General features: G+C 36.1%; 1 protein-coding gene and 1 non-coding gene across 2 annotated transcripts in view; both read left to right on the forward strand.

The window, feature by feature from the left end:
- FASTKD1 (FAST kinase domains 1) overlaps window positions 1-16,681 on the forward strand; it is a 32,875-nt gene extending 16,194 nt beyond the window's left edge. The window contains exons 7-14 of the mRNA XM_052635721.1: window positions 1,980-2,466; window positions 3,752-3,866; window positions 8,831-8,959; window positions 9,659-9,790; window positions 10,156-10,269; window positions 14,648-14,786; window positions 15,931-16,045; window positions 16,586-16,681. Coding sequence (XP_052491681.1) covers window positions 1,980-2,466; window positions 3,752-3,866; window positions 8,831-8,959; window positions 9,659-9,790; window positions 10,156-10,269; window positions 14,648-14,786; window positions 15,931-16,045; window positions 16,586-16,681 — 1,327 coding nt within the window. The remainder of the gene's footprint in view (window positions 1-1,979; window positions 2,467-3,751; window positions 3,867-8,830; window positions 8,960-9,658; window positions 9,791-10,155; window positions 10,270-14,647; window positions 14,787-15,930; window positions 16,046-16,585) is intronic.
- LOC128044086 (small nucleolar RNA U13) lies at window positions 282-388 on the forward strand. The gene has a single exon (XR_008199062.1). It is a non-coding gene; the product is annotated as a small nucleolar RNA U13 (small nucleolar RNA).
- Window positions 16,682-21,133: the final 4,452 nt, after the last annotated feature.

Consider the following 21,133-nt stretch of genomic DNA (forward strand, 5'->3'; position numbering starts at 1 on the left):
GAGTTTTGGAATTTTAGGGAACACTATAAGGAAAGCATCAAGTGGAGTCTGGCATGTTTGTGTCTCTTGGAGGTTTATTTTCAGATTAGTATCACAAGATTGGCAAATACTGAGAGTTCCTACCCGTTGGGTCAATTCTGTAAACAGATACAACTCTGGAGGTCTTTTCTTTTCTTTATATAAAATAGCATATTAATTTTTTGTGGTTATAAGAATACAATACTCATTTAGTACTTATTGAGTACCTACTTTGTGTCAGGCAGTGGGCCAGATATGTGAAAATCATTTTGATTGTAGTTTATAAGCATAATAATTGGGTGTTCACACTATTGGGTGAGATGTGCTTCCCTCAGATCTGTTATGAGGTCAACACGTGACCCATCTCATGTGAAAAAAAAAAAAATCAGTTTGAAAACAGAAAGAAGTGTAAAGGAGAAAATAGTCATTTGTAAGCCCTTTCATTTATGGTGAGCAGTTTGGTTTATTGTTTGGTTTATTTGCTTGTGGTGTGTATCATCTATATGTTTTTCTCACAGTTGAGAATCAGGAACGTACAGCTTTGTGTTCCTCCTCCCATACGCTTAACGTTAACAGCATTTTCCTACATCATTTAAAGCTATTTGTAAATATTTTTAGTGATTGGATATTGCCCATCATACGACTGTATCATAATTACCTTAACTATTCCCCTTCCTGGGTGTGTAGACTGTTTTCAAATTTTAGCCACATAAAAAAATATGATGAATAATGTAACATAAAATCTTTGCCTTCATTTTAGATTACTTTCTTAGGCTAGTTTACTAGACTAAGATTGATCATGTCAAATGATGTAATTACTTTTAAAGTTCTTAAGCTATACTGCTAAATTACTTTCCAGAAAGGTTGCACCAACTTTTTAAATTTACTATTAGTGAATGAGAAAGTCTGTATCAATATACCCTTGCTAGCCTTGAATATCATCATTATTTTAATATGCTAACTTAATATGTTTAAAAGTCAATCAGTTTTCTTTTAATTTATATTTGATCATCTCTTCCAGTACTTCTAAACTTAAAAGATGCTTTAAAAGCTCCCAGTTTTTAATTTGTATTTTAACAACTGCTGTCCTGGTGGTGGGTCTCTAAGCATAGGGATTTGGGAAAGAAGGAGTAGAGAAGGGATTGTATGCTCTGTGTTTGTCTTTTTTGTCTGTTTTTTTTAAAAGGTTGGGCTTCTTATGTTGCAGAAGAAGGGGATCACTGTTATTGAGTGGTTACTCTTTGCCTGTTCTAGATCATACCAGCTTTTGACAGGTCACATCCAGAAATTCAGTCCAAATTCTGTCTCTCACAAGAGCTCTGCAGACATTGTTCTAACGTAGACCTTTTGTTTGTCAGGGACTATGGTTTTATTTTTGCATAAAAAAATGAGGATATGCTTTAGAACATCTTACAGCTTCCCTTGACTTCCCTTAGTAAGGGAAACTTGTCATCTTTGAATTTATCTAACCCTTTTATTTATTTTTATTTATTTATTTATTTTTAGCTGTACTGGGTCTTGGCTGCTGTGCAGGCTTTTCTCTAGTTGTGGCAAGCAGGGGCTACTCTAGTTGTGGTACATGGGCTTCTCACTGCTGTGGCTTCTCTTGTTGTGGAGCATGGGCTTTCAGGGTGCAAGGGCTTTCGTACTTGCAGCATGTGGGCTCAGCAGTTGAGGCTCCCGGGCTCTAGAGCACAGGCTCAGTAGTTGTAGCACACAGGCTTAGTTGATCCAGGCATGTGGGATCTTCTGGACTAAGGATCGAACTCATCTGCACTGGCAGGCGGATTCTTTACCACTGAGCACCAGGGAAGCCCCTAACCCTTTTCAAATTATATTTTAAAACTGCCACACCTATTAAGTGTAGTAATAATTATATATTCACGTTTTAATTCTTATAACTAAGTTTTGTTGCTGATAGATTCATTCTGTTGTTTTTATTTTTCCTTCTTTCTTTATAGTTATTTGAAGGTCAGTGTCATACCTAGTGAGATTTCCATCCTGGTCTATGCTCTTTCGATGCTTCCTTCTGCTCACCTGGACGAAGTGAGGATGTCTCAGATTGAAGCAGTTTTGCCACAGTGTGACCTACATGACCTGAATATTTTTGCAGCATCTGTTTTAAGATGTATTCAGTATGATCACATGTATCTGGATAATATTCCTGGGAAACAGTTGAAAGTACTTCAAAAATTAGATCACTATGGTCATCAGAGACTACAAGAATGTAAAAGTTTGAATCTGTTATGGGAAGAAGTTAAATCTTTAAAAGGAGACTGGTTTGCTGATTCACTTCTTGAAGAAACAGTTGTTACCTTACAGCGTTTGATGGATGAAATCAATTACATCAATGTTGCAGGGATTGCATCTTTCATTTCTAGAACCAACTACCTCAGTACTTCACTACTTGATAAGATAGCCTCAGTGGTCCTTCAACAGATTGAAAAGGTGAAATTGAAATGTTGCATATTATTGTCGACTTCTAGAAGCATAAATGTTTGTAATAAGTGCTTGAAGAGCTTGATTGGAATTTGAAGTTTAAAACTTAAGCTCTAGTTTCTGGTTAAATAATAATAGTTGTGTTAGGATAATGGAGATATATGATTTTTGCTTTCTTTTTCTTATTTTCTATAGTCCTGTGATACTTTTACTATTAAAACTATTCAAAAGAGTAAGATAAAGGTGAAAACTGAGAAAATTTGTAGGTCTTCACTGACTTTAGAATAATTGAACTGTCAGTGTGTCTTCCTAGTTTAATTTCTGGAACTTGTAAAATGCTGTTTGTTTGTTTTTTAAATTTATTTACTTTTGGCTGTGCAATTGTCGGTGTGTCTTCTTGCAGTTTTATTTCTGGAACTTGTAAAATGCTGTTTGTTTGTTTTTTAAATTAATTAATTTGCTTTTGGCTGTGCTGGGTCTTAGTGGCTTCATGGGCTTTTCTCCAGTTAGGGGCTACTCTCTAGTTGCAATGCATGGGCTTCCCATTGCAGTGGCTTCTGTTGTTGCTGGGAGCCCAAGCTCTGGAGTTGTGGCACATGGGCTTAGTTTTTCCATGGCATGTGGGATCTTCCCAGACCAGGGATGGAACCCGTGTCTCCTGCTTTGGCAGATGAATTCTTTACCGCAGAGCCACCAGGGAAGCCCCAGTGATGCTTTTTGAATTATGTGAGAAAACAGTTGCTTACAAAATCAGTTATATATATCAGAATATGGTTTTTACTTAGAAGACAGTATTTCTAATAAGTGAAAATAAAAGTCTATCTTTTTGCCTAGCATAGTGCCTGCTGTTTATTAAGTATTGGATGAATGAACTTTAAAAAAAGAATGAAAGAAAAATGAAGTCTGATTATTATTATAAATTAGGAAGCTTTCTTGTTATATGAAGAGTCTATAAAATACACTTATATCATGGAAATTAGTGATACTGTCTTGTCATTTCAATGACTAAGGAATTCTGGAACAGAATTTTATACTTATAAAATCAATTTGTAACTTATCTGATTTATTTTTCCTACATTAATATTTAGTTACTAGAGATTAGTGATGGAATTAAATAGATTATAGCCAGATAGAGAACTTATTAACAGTGATACATGTGTCATTTAACTGTGGGCATGTTCATTTAACTATAGGCTTGTTTGACAAAGAGTTCTACTTAGGATAATAATTAGGCTAAATTTTGTTTTGTTTTGCTGAGGTTTAAACAGTAATTTTTTTGTTCTATTTTTTACAGATTCATCCTTTTGCAATTCTTGCTATTATTCTTCCATTCAGCACCCTGAACTATGATCCACCTCAATGGGATGAATTTTTTGGAACTTGCATTCAACACCTTAATTCTTACTTAAGTAGGTATATTGTTTAGTCCTACATGGATGAGGAGGTTGGAGAATACTATTGCTGCTACTCTTAAGACATACTGTTTTTTAAAGGATAACAAAAATACCCATGAGTTTTATACCTTCAAAAAAATGTTTTGGATCCATTTTTAAAAACTTTTTTATTATGATAAATGTCAAACTTGCATTAGAAAATAGAGACTTGAACAAGTAGCACTTGTGAACTCACTAAGTAGATTCAGTAATTGTTCACATTTTATCATATTTGCTTTATCGTTTCTCTTGCTCTCATTTTTTCTATGCCATTTCAAAGTAAGTTGTAGGCAATGTGACTCTTTACATTTAATTGCTTAGACATACACCTTTTAAGAATAATGATCTCCTAAGTCACCACAATACTGTTACCACATAGAGAAAATTAATTGTCTCCTGATATATAATATAGGGCTTCCCTGATAGCTCAATCAGTAAAGAATCTGCCCGCAATGCAGGAGACAGGGTCGGAAGATCCTTGGATTGGAAGATCCTCTGGAGAAGGAAATGGCAACCCACCCCAATATTCTTGCCTGGGAAAGCCCATGGACAGAGGAGCCTGGAGGGCTACTATTTATAGGGTTGCAAAAGAGTCAGACATGACTTAGAGCCTAAACAACAATATGTAATATACAATCTATTTTTAAGTCTCCCTCATTATTCCCAAAATACCTTATTTACAGTTATTTTTTTGGACACAGGATCCAAACAAGGTCCACTCATTCCAGTAGGTTATTTCTCTAACATTTTGCCAGATTTGTTCTGTGTGTTTGTGTGTGTGTGTGTTTGTGTATATGATGAACCACTGGAAATGCCAGCCCTAAATACTTCAGGTTATAAGGACATTCTCCTATGAAAACACAATGCCAGTATCACACTTAAGAAAATGAACAAGTACCACTTACTACCTAGTATTAGTCACTCAGCCATGTCCAGCTCTTTGTGACCCCATAGCCTGCTGTCCATGGAATTCTCCAGGCAAGAATACTGGAGTGGGTAGCCATTCCCTTCTCCAGGGGATCTTCCCAACCCAGGGATCAGACCTGCATCTCCTACATCTGCTGCATTGTGGGAAGGTTCTTTACCTTCTAAACCAACTGGGAAGCTACTGCCTACTCAGTCCAAAATAAAAATTTCCCAATTGTCACCAAATTTTCTTTGATAAATTTTTTAAAGAAACTAATGTTGGGCTACATCACTTTCTCCCTATCTTTTTTTCTCTTGACATTTTTTTTTTTTTCTAAAAGGGATTGGCCATTTATTATGGGTTGTGCCACATTCTGGATTTGTTTGAGTGCTTTCTTTTAACTTGCTCCTCCATCATCTGTATCCCTAGTAAACTGGAAGTTAGTTATAGATGCTTGGTTAGATTCAGAGTAAACATTTTCAGCAAAAAATGTTTTGTATGTGGAGCTGTATATCTGATATTTGTATCATTTCTGGAGACATATAACATTTGATTGTTTTTGTCAATTTTAATAGTTTTGGTTTTTTTAAAATAGAAAACAAATATTTCTTAAGGTCCTTTATAGATATTTATTAATTGTCAGAAAGGTTGTTGTTCTGGTGCTGATTATTATGTCTCGTCCCTGGTGGCTCAGAGGTTAAAGCATATGCCTCTAATACAGGAGACCTGGGTTCGATCCCTGGGTTGGGAAGATCCCCTGGAGAAGGAAATGGCAACCCACTCCAGTATTCTTGCCTGGAGAAGCCCATGGATGGAGGAGCCTGGTGGGCTACAGTCCATGGGGTCGCAAAGAGTCGGACACGACTGAGCAACTTAACTTCTAACTTCTTCTTAAAAAGTCTAAATAGTGTTTTAGTACCAGAAAAAAGGTGGAATAGAAATATTCCTTCCTACTACTGGCCTTAGCAGAAGCAGTATGTGAGGACAGCAAAGACAGGAAATTATTTTTTTCTTTTCATTTATTTTGGTCCTGAATTGTATTTGTTTCTATTTGGCCTTAAAGAAAAAGGCTTTATGTGGCTTCTCTTCTCAGACTCATACGTCTTGCATGTCGGGATAATGTGAGAGTTTTAGAGGTGAAATGTCTAGCTCAGTAGTTCTGCTTTTTCAGTCAGTATTCACCAAGTACTTACTGTCAGGTGGTCGTTAGTCACTGGAGATATAGGAGAGAGTAAAAACCAGATAGACTTAACCATCATTGAGTTTACTTTCTGGCGGGGTGAAACTGCTGTACATAATCAGCAAGTTCATAAGCTCAAATGGTGATAAGAATCTAGCAGTACTAGAGCAGGGCAGGTATGTAGGATGGAGGATAGTGAGGCGGGCCAGGTGGAGTAAGGAGATGTCATTGACCGTGGATTGAATGAAGTGAGGGAGTGACCCATGCCCAAAGTTGGAGAGGAGCATCCCAGGATAAAGAAAAGCAAGTGCAAAGGGCCATGAGGTGAGAACATGCTTGATTTCTTTTTCGGAACAGTAGATTCAGTGTGGCAGGAATGGAATGAGGGAGACCAAGTTGATAGGAGAAGAAACTGGCTTTCCTCAGAACTTTTTGCTGTGCCTGGAGAGTAAGAAATACTCATTCTGTTATCCAAGCAACAAATACTTAACTGAGAGCTTCTGTGTCCAGCATAAGATGTTAGGCTCTATTTTATGGTATGTTTCTCTAGGCTTATAGACCTCTAGTTAGTCTGTGTGAGACAGTATAAATATATTAATGATGTCAGTATGATGTTCATGGACTTTGGTACATTTTTTGTAGGATCTTTGTGCCAGATAGTATCTGACCTATTTTTGTGTCTCTAATAGACAAGTAAAATGCGACTGTGACGTGTGTGTTTATTCATGTACAGATGTATGCATGTGTGGCATTCATATATACTCCCCTTTTAGTAATAGAACTATTCATAGAAAGATGAGACTTGAAACTGAAAGGTGAGACTTTGCATATGCTTTCTTGGTTGTTCAGTTGTGTGTCAACAACCAGAAGGAAATGAAAGTACATTCTTTTTTTTTTTTTTTCCTTCAAATAAGGGATATAAGAGATGAGAGTTTGAGAAGTACAGCTTTGATTTTTGAAGACTTTACTGTGAAAATGATTGCAAAATTCTTAGAGACCTAAAGCAGAATTTTAAGTAATTTATGGAATGATACTTTTCTTTATTTTAAATAAATATTAGTTTTGACAGATCAGTTTTGCTGGTAGAGATCATCACGTAACCTTGTTTGTGACTTGATCTTGCTTTATTAAATAAACTCAGCAATACAGTTGGAAGATTTAACATCTGTTTTTCGTCGTTTGAAAGAACATTTGCTGCTAAAGGTGCATTTTAGGTGATCCCTTCCCTCTCATCAGAAATGTCTTTTGGCACAGAAAGACAAATATCAATATCAAAGACAAATATCAAAACAGATATCACCATGTGATATCACTTATATGGGTAATCTAAAGTATCATACAAATGAACATATTGACAAAACAGGAACAGACTCGTGACATAGAAAACAAACTTACAGTTGGTTACCAAAGGGGAAAGGGATGGGAGGGATAAATTAGGAGATTAGGATTAGTGGATAAAAACTACTATATATAAAGTATATAAACAAGTTCCTACCATATAGCACAGGGAACTGTATTCAGTGTCTTGTAATAAACTATAATGGAAAAGAATATGAAAGAAGAGAATATATGTATATGTTCTCTTTTTAAAAAAATATATATATATAACTGAATCACTGTGCTGTACCTCAGAAACTAACACAACATTGTAAATCAACTATACTCCAATAAAAAATTAAAAAGAAAGAGAGAAAGGAAATTCCTCTTGGATGAGGCAAATCAGGTAAATAACTGCAAGCCTTGTACTCTGGGATGCACAGTGTGGTGCTGGCTGACCTATCAGGGAAGAGGTGCTAGATGAGACCTGATCTTCATACGTGTCTGTCCTCCGCCTGGGGGTCTGAGAGCCCTAGAAAGCAGCACAGCACAGCAGTTCAGACTCCAGAGCTGGACTCTCCCAAGTTAAATCTCACCCTCCACTAGCCAGTCATGCTGAGGCACGTCATTAAACTTCTCTGTGCTTCAGTTCACTTGGTTTATAAAGTGGAGATAATAATCATTCCTATTGTACGCTAAAATGAGGTTTTAAATGAGGTAGTATTTGTAAAGTGCTTAGAATGATTCTCCACACAGGCTGAGCACTATTATCATCAGTATATAGAGAATGGTGGCCTTTCTTACTTTTACATACTTTACTGACTTTTTGTTTCCTTTTTTTTTCCCCCATTATATATAGGAGTTTTTATTGAAAAACAAAACCAAAAACAAACATGTGTACTTGAACGTCAAAAGTTATTGTTAATCACAGAAACAGACATCTCAAGTTAATGATTTTCGTGCTTTTCTATGTGTGGTAAAATACAAGAGCCTGGGCTCACTGAAATTTTTCCTTTGATATGAATCTTAACTACCTAGGGCCAGTGTCCTGTGTTTCTGAATTCCCCTCTGGGTGCACCATTGTAGGTGGTTGCAGTGGCTGATGGCTTGGTAGTATGACCTTTTGTTTCCAGTCTTTCTCTTTTCAAGGCAATTTAAAGACTTTTATTGGAAGTGTAATAATAATGCAGACATGTTTATACATCATTTATATATATATACATGTATACACACACACACATATACATAGTGTATGTGGATTTTATAGAAATTGAATCATGTAAGAAATCAGTACCCAGATCAAAAAAATAGAATATTATCAAGAGCATGGTAACCTTCCTGGCTTTCTTTTCTGTTCTTCCTCCACCCAAAAGTAACCACTTTACTACCATACTTACCTGTGACAGTATAGGTTAATTTTGTCAAGGTTGTGTTCGTATCATTTTTTAAAAACCTGGTTTTACTGAATAAAGTATGTATTTACATGTATGTGAAGCAGCTGTACATTTTAATTTTTTTTTCTTAATTTTGTTTTAGGTGTATTGGATCCTCTCGTGTTAGTGTTTCTTGGTTACTCTTTGGCCACGCTTCAGTATTTTCCAGAAGATCTATTGAAGGCAATTTTTAACATCAAATTCTTAGCCAGATTAGATTCTCAACTTGAGCGTATGTATCAACAATTTAATCTACTACATTATCACTTATATTTAAATCCGAGTTTCAGCTCTGCCTACCTACTTAAAGCATTTAAATGTTCATACTGATTTTTTTCTCTTTACTATTGTAGAATATAGAACAGTATGAAATAGAAAATGAAAGATTATTCATAATCTTACCACCAAGTGAAACTACCACTTTTAATATTTTAGAATGTTTCTTTTATGTCTCCTGCCTTCATATATATACGTTGATATATCTATATGTTTTAAGACAAAATTTGAATTATATATATATTCACTTTGTCTGTTGCCTTTTATCATTGAACTATATTTTGAAAGATTTTCCATGCCATTATATATTTTTTTGATGTCATTGTTTGTTTTTTGTTTGTAGAATCTGGCATTGTCCTCATCTTTGTTTCCTTAGGATAAGTTGCTAAATGTGGAATATTAGGTCAATGAATATTCTTTGGCAGTATTTTTTTAAATATGGTTTTAACATTCATAATTAGGGAGGACAACATAGATGTTGGTCCTAATGATCCCATTGAGTGTAATAATTTAAAAATATAGAACATATATATACAAATGAAATGATTTTATAATATGAAAAGAAAAGTTACAGTCATTAATGGGATAAATGAATGTGAAAAATGAATTGTCTTTGCTGAGTTCAAAGTCTATTAATGTATTTTTAAAATTTCAGTTATATGTTCATCTCTAAACATGAAGGTCCAATTTCGTCTTATGGAATTAAATAGAGCAGTCTGCTTGGAATGTCCTGAATATCAGATTCCGTGGTTTCATGACCGCTTCTGTCAACAACACTATAATAAAGGTTTGAGTTTTCTTTGGGTCAGAAAGTAAAGTTTAATTCTAAAGCACATTATTAGGTAGTGCACTGTTTTTATTGTTTAACCTATCATGACACCAGAATTCCAAAGTGCCATAACTTGTTTAATGGAAACATTTTGTAGATGAAATTTGTGTTGTAAAAATTGCTTAATATTTAGGACACTAAACCTCTTTTGGGAGAGAGCCAAAGAGCTTATATTGAATTTAATGTCATTGCATATGGTATTATTAATACAGCAAGGCTCTTGTTGGAAATATTAATTTTTATTTTTTAGTTTATAGATGTGAAATGATTTTTGTTCAAAAACTGATTATTTTAAGTGAGCTAATTGTTTTTATTTCATGAAGATTTTGGCAGCATGAATGGAGCACAACAGCAGATTTATAAAATGTTAGCAGAGGTACTGGGAGGAATCAATTTTGTGAAAGCCTCTGTTCTTACACCTTATTACTACACAATAGGTAAGTCTTTCATAGGTTATTAACAATTTTCAGGAAATCAGACTAAATAGAATCATCTCATCAGTTGGAATTTTAAAACTTTAAAAAAGTTATTTCATTATCTTGAAGATTTTCAGAGAATTCCCTGGTAGTCCAGTGGTTAGAACTTTGTGCTTCCACTTGTAGGGAGCGTAGGTTTGATCTGGGCTGGAGGAAGCAGAAGCTAGAACCAAGATTGCCAGGAGAAATATCAATAACCTCATATAGGAAGATGACACCACCCTTATGGCAGAAAGTGAAGAAGAACTAAGGAGCCTCTTGATGAAAGTGAAAGAGGAGAGTGAAAAAGTTGGCTTAAAGCTCAACATTCAGAAAACGAAGTGGCATCTGGTCCTAGCACTTCATGGGAAATAGATGGGGAAACAGTGGAAACAGTGGCTGACTTTATTTTTCTGGGCTCCAGAATCACTGCAGATAGTGATTGCAGCCACGAAATTAAAAGACACTTACTGCTTGGAAGAAAAGTTATGACCAACCTAGATAGCATATTAAAAAGCAGAGACATTACTTTGCCAACAAAGGTCCATCTAGTCAAGGCAATGGTTTTTCCAGTAGTCACGTACGGATGTAAGAGTTGGCCTATAAATAAAGCTGAGTGCCGAAGAATTGATGCTCTTGAACTGTGGTGTTGGAGAAGACTCTTGAGAGTCCCTTGGACTGCAAGGAGATCCAACCAGTCCATCCTAAAGGAGATCAGTCCTGGATGTTTGTTGAAAGGACTGATGTTGAAGCTGAACTCCAATACTTTGGCCACCTGATGCAGAGAGCTGACTCATTTGAAAAGACCCTGATGCTGGGCAAGATTGAGGGCAGGAGGTGGAAGGGACGACAGAGGATGAGAGTGTTGGATGGCATCACCAACACAATGGACATGGGTTTGAGTGGACTCCGGGAGCTGGGGATGGACAGGGAGGCCTGGTGTGCTGCGATTCATGGGGTTGCAAAGAGTCGGACATGACTGAGTGACTGAACTGAACTGAACTGAACAGGAAACTGGGATCATTATGTCCCAAGCCCATTGTATTGCCAGTTCATATTTGTATTAATACCTTATGTTGTCAAGTAGCTTATTTTTATGTGAAAATATATATGTCATTAAAAATAAGATTTAATTGGTAATATTTGTATATAAAGATATGGTATAATGAATACAATTATATGATTACCATTTAGTACCATTTCATACAATGGTATGATTACCATTTAGTACCACTTAGTACAATGGTACTAAGATTGGGAAGAAAACACTTACTTATATGATACATAACACATGCTTATAGAGAAGGGACAGATAACCTAAAAAAGGAAAACCACCCATGATACAACCACTGTTTACTTTTGATGTCTGTTTTTCTCTTTCTGGCTTTTTTTTTTTCATTTTTAATGACATTTGTTTTCTTTCTAAATTTTACAAGGAGTTCATGTGTACAAGCAATATGTATCTTAAAAAATTCTGAATTTTTAAAACCAAAATGACTTTTTATAGTATGTAACTTTAAAAGTGAAGTGAAAGTGACAGTCGCTCAGTTGTGTCTTACTGTGACCCCGTGGACTGTAGTAGTAGTCCATGGAATTCTCCAGGTCAGAATACTGGAATGGGTAGCCTTTCCCTTCTCCAGGGGATCTTCCCAACCCGGGGATCAAGCCCAGCTCTCATTTATTGCAGGCAGATTCTTAACCAGCTGAGCCACAGGGAAGCCCAACTTTGTTTATATATTGTGAATATTTTTTCTATGTCAGCAAATATACAACATTATTTTTAGTAACTGTATGTATTTCATTGAATGAGTATGCTATAGTTTACTAAGGTTTTTTGCTGCTCTGTGCATCTCTTAAACAATGCTATAATTTCATATAACAACACTAATAGTAACTGATACACTCACATATTGATTATCATGTGAGACATTATTTAATCATTTTATTTATTTTAAAACTTTATTTGTTTATTTATTTTTGGCTTCCTGGGTCTTTGTTGCTGCACGGGCTTTTCTCTGACTGTGTGAGCGTGGCTACTCTCTAGTTGCAGTGTGTGCGCTTCTTACCGCAGTGGCTTCTCTTGTTGTGAGCACAGGCTCTAAGAACGCGTGGGCTTAGTAACTGGGGTGCACGGGTTTAGTTGTGTTCTTAGTAACTGGGGTGCATGGGTTTAGTTGTGTTCTTAGTAACTGGGGTGCATGGGTTTAGTTGTGTTCTTAGTAACTGGGGTGCATGGGTTTAGTTGTGTTCTTAGTAACTGAGGTGCATGGGTTTAGTTGTGTTCTTAGTAACTGGGGTGCATGGGTTTAGTTGTGTTCTTAGTAACTGGGGTGCATGGGTCTAGTTGCTCTGTTGCATGTGGGATCTTCCCACACCAGGGATCGAACCAATGTCTCCTGCATTGGCAGGCAGATTCTTTACCACTAAGCTACCAGGCAAGCCCTTAAGTACTTTATATATAATAAGCTTATTATATCCCCTTAAGTTTTGCAAATACTGTATTTTTATAGATGAGGAAACTGAGGCCCAGAGACATTGTTTGCCCAAGGTTATATAGCTGGCAAATGGCAAAGCCAGAATGACTTATGCATTCTAGCTCCAGAATTCATTCTCTTAAAAATGAGAAAAGTATATTTCATGTTTCATAATTAACTTGAAGATGCTTCAGTGCCTCAGTTTCCCTTAAGAATAGGTAATTAAATCCAGTCTTCTTTTTCATTCCTTGTTTCTTTTTTCATTTTTTCTTGGTTTAAATACTTTTATCATTGTTTTTATTATGGGAAAAATTTCATATATATACAAAAATAGAATAGTATAATGAACCCTCATCCAGCATTAAAAATGGTCAATACTCACTAACCAGAATCCCACCTGATCCTTTCCAAACAAATCACAGATAATATATCATTTCAGAATGTATATATCTAAAAGGATATATAACCATAGTGCCGTCATTTTCATCTCTACAACTGTTCACAATAATTTCTTAATATTATATTGCTTATCAACATTTAAGTATCTCCATTATCTTGTATATGTTGTATCTTACTGTTTGTTAAAATTGGAATCCAAATTTTCCCTTTGGGTGATCTGTCTTTTTAAGTTCTACCTTTCTGTCGTTTTTCCCCTTACAGTTTATTTATTGAAAATAAGTTATTTGTTTTTTCATATTTTGAACTTTTCCAGTTTCAGTTCTGTGATGTCATTCAACATGTTCCTGCATCCCCCATTTTTCCTGTAAACCAATAGTTAGATCTAGAGGTTTGACTAGATTAGTCAGCTAGGTTAGTTTGGGGACAGTAGTGGTGGTTTTTTTTGCCAGCTCTTTCATAAGTGGTATGTGCTTATTGCATCTTATCATAAGACATACAATTCTAGTTGTCTTACTATTATTATATTAGGATTCATCAGTGTGTTTGTAGGTCATCAGTGCATCCATTAGGAAGTTTGCTCCTCAGCTTGTCACCTAATGATTTTAGCAGCCATTTAAATTATTACTTAAATGCATCATTCATCAGGGGTAGCAAAGTAGTGATATTGTGCATCTATCATTTCTTCTGCATTTATTACCTGGAATTTGTCTAAAAAGAACTTTCCTATGTCAGCTGTTTAGTTACCCGGTATACAGTTCATACAGGAAAGACAGGATGCTTGCCTGGATCTTTGTCTTTGCTAATTTTCTGATGAGTTGGTTTAGCTTCTTAGACTGTGAACAAGAGATTTAAAGGGATTGAGATAAAACTTCTTAATGTGATTTGGCTTGAAGTGAAGTCGCTTAGTTGTGTCCAATTCTTTGTGACCCCATGGACTGTAGCCTACAAGGCTCCTCCATCCATAGGATTTTCCAGGCAAGAATACTAGAGTGAGTTGCCATTTCCTTTTCCAGGAGATCTTCCCAACCTAGGGATCGAACCTGAGTCTCCCGGATTGCAGGCAGATGCTTTACCATCTGAGCTACCAAGGAAGCTGTGATTTGGCTTAGTGCAGTGCTAATTATAGCCCTTGTGCTAACCAATAGTTTGGTAATACTTGCTGGTTGATTTTTATTGACTGACTTCAAAGATCATATAATAAGTTGGATAGGGACTTCCCTGGCAGTCCAGTGGTTAAGACTCTGTACTTCCACTGCAGGGGACATGTATTCTATGCCTGGCAGGGGAACTAAGATCTTGCATGCCACATGGTGTGGCCTAAATAAATAAATGGAATAATTAGAGAGGATAATTAGAGAGGTACCTCATTCTTCATGTTTGTGAGTGTGTGTCTTTATATACATGTGTAAATATTTAAGATATATCTTAAAATTTTACCTATAAGAATTTACCTGATTCATATTGTTGGTTCCTGTGCTTCCTTATAGACTTTGAGTGTATCTTGGATAAAAGGAGAAACCCTATTCCTTATGGAAGCCATAATACAACTTTGGAAAAACTGCCAAAAATACATTTGGAATCAAATACTCAAATAGCTGGATCAAGACTGCCACCAGGAGCTGAAAAGTAACTTTCTTTTAGCTTCAGATTTTATTATCTAAATGTTAAATCTGACACAACTTAATGAGCTCAACTATCAAGGATTGTTTATAGTAGAATATACCCCTCATATATGTCACAAATTCTACCTACATACCCTTGCTTTTGTTGTGCTTTCTGCCTGAATCTCCATCCTTCACTGTCCAAAGCTGAGCAGTCTCTAAAGCACTAACCTTGCCATTGTCTTCTTTGGAAATAAATAGTATCTTCTTCTTTGAACCTCCTATGCCTCTATACTTTTCTGAAAAGCACACAGCTGCTTCCTGCACTGAATTACAGTTATATGCTGCATATCTTACGTTCTTTGTTTGACTATTTGTTGTTCAGTTGCTCAGTTGTGTCTAACTCTTTGCAACCCCGTGGGCTGCAGCGTGGCAGGCTTCCCTGTCCTACACTATCTCCTGGAGTTTGCTCAAATTCATGTCCATTGAGTCGATGATGCCATCCAACCATCTATCTCATCCTCTGTCACCCTCTTCTCCTCCTCCTGCCCTCAATCTTTCCCTGTATCAGGGTCTTTTCCAGTGAGTCAGCTCTTCGCATCAAGTGGCCAAAGTACTGGAGCTTCAGCTTCAGCATCAGTCCTTCCAGTGAATATTCAGGACTGATCTCCTTTAGGATGGACTGGTTGGATCTCTTTGCAGTCCAAGGGACTCTCAAGAGTCTTCTTCAGCACCACAGATCAAAAGCATCAATTCTTCAGCACTTAGCCTTCTTTATGGTCCAACTGTCACACCTGTACATGACTGCTGGAAAGATCATAGCTTGGACTAGATGGACCTATCAGCGAAGTGATGTCTCTGCTTTTTAATACGTTTGACTATAAGCTGTGTCTTTTTTATTTTTATGTCTCTCACAGTACCTTACATATGGTAGGTGAATAATAAATATATGCAGGACAGAGAAACACAGATGAAAGCATGTAGATACTATAATTTGGTTTAATCTAATGAAGAGGATTACCTGTCATTAATAACTAAATATAAAAATAACTTCGTATAGTCAGTTGGCTTTTTTAGTTCATAAGGATACACCCTTGTTTCTGAAATGTTTCTAATTACTCATTTTCTCACTTTAATTTCAGAAGTAAATATTTATTTTTCTTACATAGGATTGCTTTGGAATTTTTGGATTCAAGAGCATTTTGTAGAAACATCCCTCATTTAAAAGGAAAATCTGCTATGAAAAAACGACATTTGGAAATTTTGGGCTATCATGTGATTCAGGTATGAAATACTTATATAATTCAGCCTCTAAAAACCCCGAGACATTGGTTTTACATGTATCCTCTTTTAAGGTGAAAGTTATAGATTTACCTTTTTTTTAATATTAAGAGCTATATTAAAATATCTCTGAAATAGAATACTCTCCATTTTTTTTGAAGAATAGCAAATAAAAATCAATTTTTAAATTGTCTCTAGACGATCTCTTGATTTTTATATTTATCTTACAATGAAGAGAGGCTCTATGGAGATGGATGGAGTTATAAGAGAAAAAGGCTAGTGTATAAATATAAGACAGTCACATAGGAAAAAGCGTCTATTCTTGCTATTGTAGGAACTAGGAGCATGAAAGCTTTGAGGCAGAGAAGGGTCTTCCAGCTGTTGTCATGGAGGACAACCTTCCAAAAAGGGTTCAAAGGCTATGCTTATGTAAACTAACATCTTAGGGTCTCACAGCTCTTTTCAGTATTCTTAGAAGCCTTCCCTGATCTTTTTCGTTGTTGCTTTCGAGCTTTCGTTTAGACTACAGTACTTATTTTACAGATCCCTCATTTCGAATGGAACTCCATGGCACTGTCAACAAGGGATGCTCGAATGGACTACCTGAGAGAACGGATATTTGGAGAAGGCAAATCATGATTGTAGCTTTTACTGAAAATGAGTTATCATGTTGTGTCATATTTGGACTGAATTTAATTAAGTGGCTTGACTCAATTAAAAAGTAATAATGTAGAACTGACTGATTTCTAGGTCAATTGAATATTAAAATTAACATACATTTTACAATTGAGTATTTTCTCTACTGTCTAGTTGGGAAACTTTAAAATTCTTAATATAAAAGACATGTAGCTTTTAGGAAACTTAAATAGTTTGCTGTTCATTCTTTGAGTGCATATTATGTGCCAAGAACTATTTTATTTTTTATTTTGTTTTAATTATTTTTTGTTCCAAGAACTATTTTAGATACTGGGTATACTGGAGTTAGTACAGTATATCTTTCATGGATTGAGTTAAACACAATAAATTAACACAGTTTGTTATATCAATATCTTAGATGATATTAAAAACTGTGGAGAAAAATTTGAACCTTGGTGGGGGAGTGATAGGGATATTGTGGGTGGGTGTAATTTATATCGGGTAATCTGGGAAAGGCTCACTGAGGTGATATTTGAGTCAAGACATAAGGAGTTATCTGGGAGTGGAGAACTCTAGGCAGAAGCACCAGTAAGTGCAAGTATTCCTGGCATGTTTGAAAATAAAAGGAATCTACCGTGGCTGGAGCACAAGTGGGAGTTGGAGGTTAGAAGTATATGAAAGGGTAAGATTGATAACAGTGTCAAATATATACTACCTCCTGGCTACCCTGAGATAAGAGGCCATTGGAGAGTTCCTAGTAAAGAAATAAAAACTCGTATTTTCACTGGATCACTTTTGCTACTCTGTTTAGCTGATGAGAAAAAAACTGCAGTGGGGCAACTGTATAAGCAGGGAAATCCATTAAAAGATGATTGCAGTAATCCAGACGAGAAGTGACTTGGAGAGAGTAGTAGCAGTGGAGGTAACGAGAAGTTGTCAGTTTTTTAATGTATTTTGAAGGCAGAAGCAACATCACTTGCTCACTGATTGGATAATGAGGTATGAGAGAAAGGAGTCAAAGATAATTCTAAGTTCTTGTCCGGAGCATCTAAAAGGATGCCATTGCCATTGACTGAGATTGGGAAGTCTATGAAAAGAGGAAGGGGGTGGAGTAGGAGAAGATCATGGGTTTGGTTTTAGACATATAGAGTCTGTGATACCTTTTAAACATCTAAGAGGAGATATCAAGCAGGCAATTCAATAAATGAATTTGGAGGTCATGGGAATGGTCCAGGCCTTAGTTATACATTTGTCAGGTGACAGCAGTTTTTAATGTGATGAGAGATGATGGAGTCGCTAAAATGTGATTAGAAGAGAGTGTGAATGGAGGAGAGGTCTGAGGATTTGAAGTCCTGGCCCCCCAACATGAAGTCAAGAAGAAGAGGAAGAGCCAGATGCTGCTGATGGTTCAGGTAAGATGAGGACTGGGCAGTGTCCATTAAACTTAGTAACATGCAAATCATTGTTAGCCTTGAAAAGAGTACGTTTGGTGAAGTGGTGGGTATGAAAGCTTGACTGCTTTAAGAAAAAGTGGGAGGAGATAGTTTTCTTACAAATGGAAGCAAAGAAAGGGGGTCGTAGCTAAGGGGAAAGTAGACCCATCTTTTAAAAACTTTTGTTTCATTTATTTAAAAACTGTTTCTATTTATTTATTTTGGGGTCTTCATTGCTGTGAGGGCTTTTCTCTAGTTGTGGTGAGCAGGGGAATACTCTCTAGTTGCAGTGCCTGAGCTTCTTATTGCCGTGGCTTCTCTCTTTGTGGAGCACTAGGGCTCTAGGGCACACAGGCTTCAGTAGTTCTGGCATACAGGCTTAGTTGCTCTGTGGCATGTGGGCTCTTCCCAAACTAGGGATTGAACCTGTGTCTCCTACAATGGTGGGTAGATTCTTTATCACTGAGCCACCAGGAAGCCCCCAAAGTAGGCCAATCTTGACCTGGTCTGATCCCATACATTTTGAGGGAATAATGATTTTCTTTCTGTCTTATATTTATTTCATAACACAGTTACTAAGAGCCTACTGTGTGATAAACTCCCTAACCCTTATTCCAAGAGTTATATATGTGTGCTTAGCAGAAAGCCATATTGTAACTACCCACAGGCTACTTGGTGGGGGTGCAGGTCATTGGCCATCTGAAACTTCATCTTCCAACTCTGTGACCCTCTAAATTCATCCTGTCCCAAAACAAGTTGTTAGCCAGAGTGCCTTGAATCTTAAGCATAGCTTTAGAACATGTGACCTGCACGTGTTTTGGTCCATTGATATTTAATTTAGGCTTAGTTGAAGTACTTGTTTAAAATATCCAATTACTGTGCATGATTTGAGCTCCAAAATGTGAACTTCACAGAACCTTTGAAAAACAGAATCAGAATTGGAAGCAAATGGAAAATGTCTCCTTGTAACCCATCTCCCTCATTTTGAATTTCCTCATGATATTCATTTGTGTTTGCTGAAATCCTGTTCTAAGGGCTTGTTATCCACATTCATGAGTGTGTTTTATTTCCCAAGCAAATGATTATAGGAACTAAACCCCCAAGTAGGTTGAAATATCTTACTGTCCAACTTTTAGAATTAAATCATTAAGCTGATGAGGGTTATAAGTGGTTTCCTTTGGATATAAATTAAAACCCAGTTTTTGTATGATTAATATATTCATACATGGAAATCTTGATTAAATGACCCTTAAGGTACCATCTGACTTCTCATGTACATCTCTTACTTCCCTTTCTCTAAGCTGCCTGATGCAAATGGTTTTATGTCCTTATATTTCTGTTTGATGATTTTTCTATCTAAATAACTTTGGTTGCTATAAATAAAAATGTCCCTTTTTTTTGATTGTTATATATTCCATAAAATCCAACTTTATATAGTCAGTTTTTAGTGTACTCACAAGATTATGCCACCAACACCACTACCTAATTCTAGAACAGTTATTTATTCTAGAACGTCATCACTACCTAATTCTAGAACAGTTATTCTAGAACATCATCCCAAAGCGTTGTTTTTACAACTTAATCTCATGTCTACATAGATCAGCACTCTCCCCCACAAAGTAACCACTATCATGCTTTTATAGTAGACTTCCCTTAATAATTCTATCACCACCATCATGTTCTTATAGTAAAGACTTTCCCTTAATAATTCTGTCACCCAAGTTTGCATCTCTAGACATCATAATTTCCCACCCCTACCTTATTTTTCTCTACCTAATCTTTAAAAACATTCTTTTTTTGCATTTTAATTTTTTTGACCACACCATGCAGCATTCAGGAAGATCCTCAACCATGGATCGAACCCCAGACCCCTGCACTGGAAGTGCAGAGTCCTAACCACTGGACTGCCAGGGAAGTCCCTCCTACCCCAGCTTTTAAGTCTGTCTTAATCTATTAGCATCTCTCCTTCTTTAACAATTTATCTGCTAAATAACCTGTAGTTGCCCACCTTTGGGATTTGCTGATTGTATACTCAGGGTGCAGTTCAATATAGAAAAGTACTCAAGATTATACTTCAGAGATCCATAGTAAGACTAAATTTTATTGAATGTTTCCATATTTATGATGCAGAAAATAAAGCTATAGCTTTATTTTATAAATATGAACATTCATATTTTTATGCAGTTTCTTAACAAGTAATAATGGAATACTCCAAGTCAGTTCCAATTCAGGCCTCTCAGAAAATAACACAGATAAGGCTAGAAGTCAAACATGTCTGTGAAAGCACATGAGACCCATATGCCATGATTAAGTTCATGACTTGCAGACAGTAGAATGTTATGGTTTTGGACAGACTGAGATGTCATCTTACTATGTATGCTAAGAACAGACAATTTGAATGTAGGGTTTTACATCCCAGGAAATAGAATAATACAGTCATCCTTCTTTCTATCAGAAATTTGCAAATAGGTAGCTCTTTATAGATAAAACTCAAAGCAATGAATACACACCTTTCTCCATACCACCTGCTGGCCCCAAATTCTGCCCCAGCAATTAAGGAATCAATCCTTTTCCTAAGATTGCCTCCCAACCTACAGATACTGCAGTTAAGGACTTGAAGACTGTGATTTACTGGTTTTTAATTTAAAATTTTAAAATTTGATTTAAATCACAATATACCAGTGTTGCAAAAAGAAAGGGGAGAAAAGAAAGAAAACTTGAATTTGACTATTTTTGCTTAGAGACTTTTCCCTTTCAAATGAAATCCATTTATTCCGTTTCCAAAGTCTTCTCACAGCATATAATCTTTAATATACTGCACAGGGTTCTTGTAATATCTTGAAGCATGAGGAAAGGTTTTTGCTATTTAAAATTTTTTTTAATGTAAATGTACATATTTCATTCTCCAGTTTCATTTGTAATAGAAAAAGGAGTGTAAAGGCACCTTAACAATGCAAATGAAAGGATTAATAAACTCAAATTTAGGAAGCTCCTTTATATTGAGACAGATTAACAAGAGAAA

This window comes from Budorcas taxicolor, chromosome 2, assembly GCF_023091745.1.
Source record: "Budorcas taxicolor isolate Tak-1 chromosome 2, Takin1.1, whole genome shotgun sequence".
Lineage (NCBI taxonomy): Eukaryota > Metazoa > Chordata > Mammalia > Artiodactyla > Bovidae > Budorcas > Budorcas taxicolor.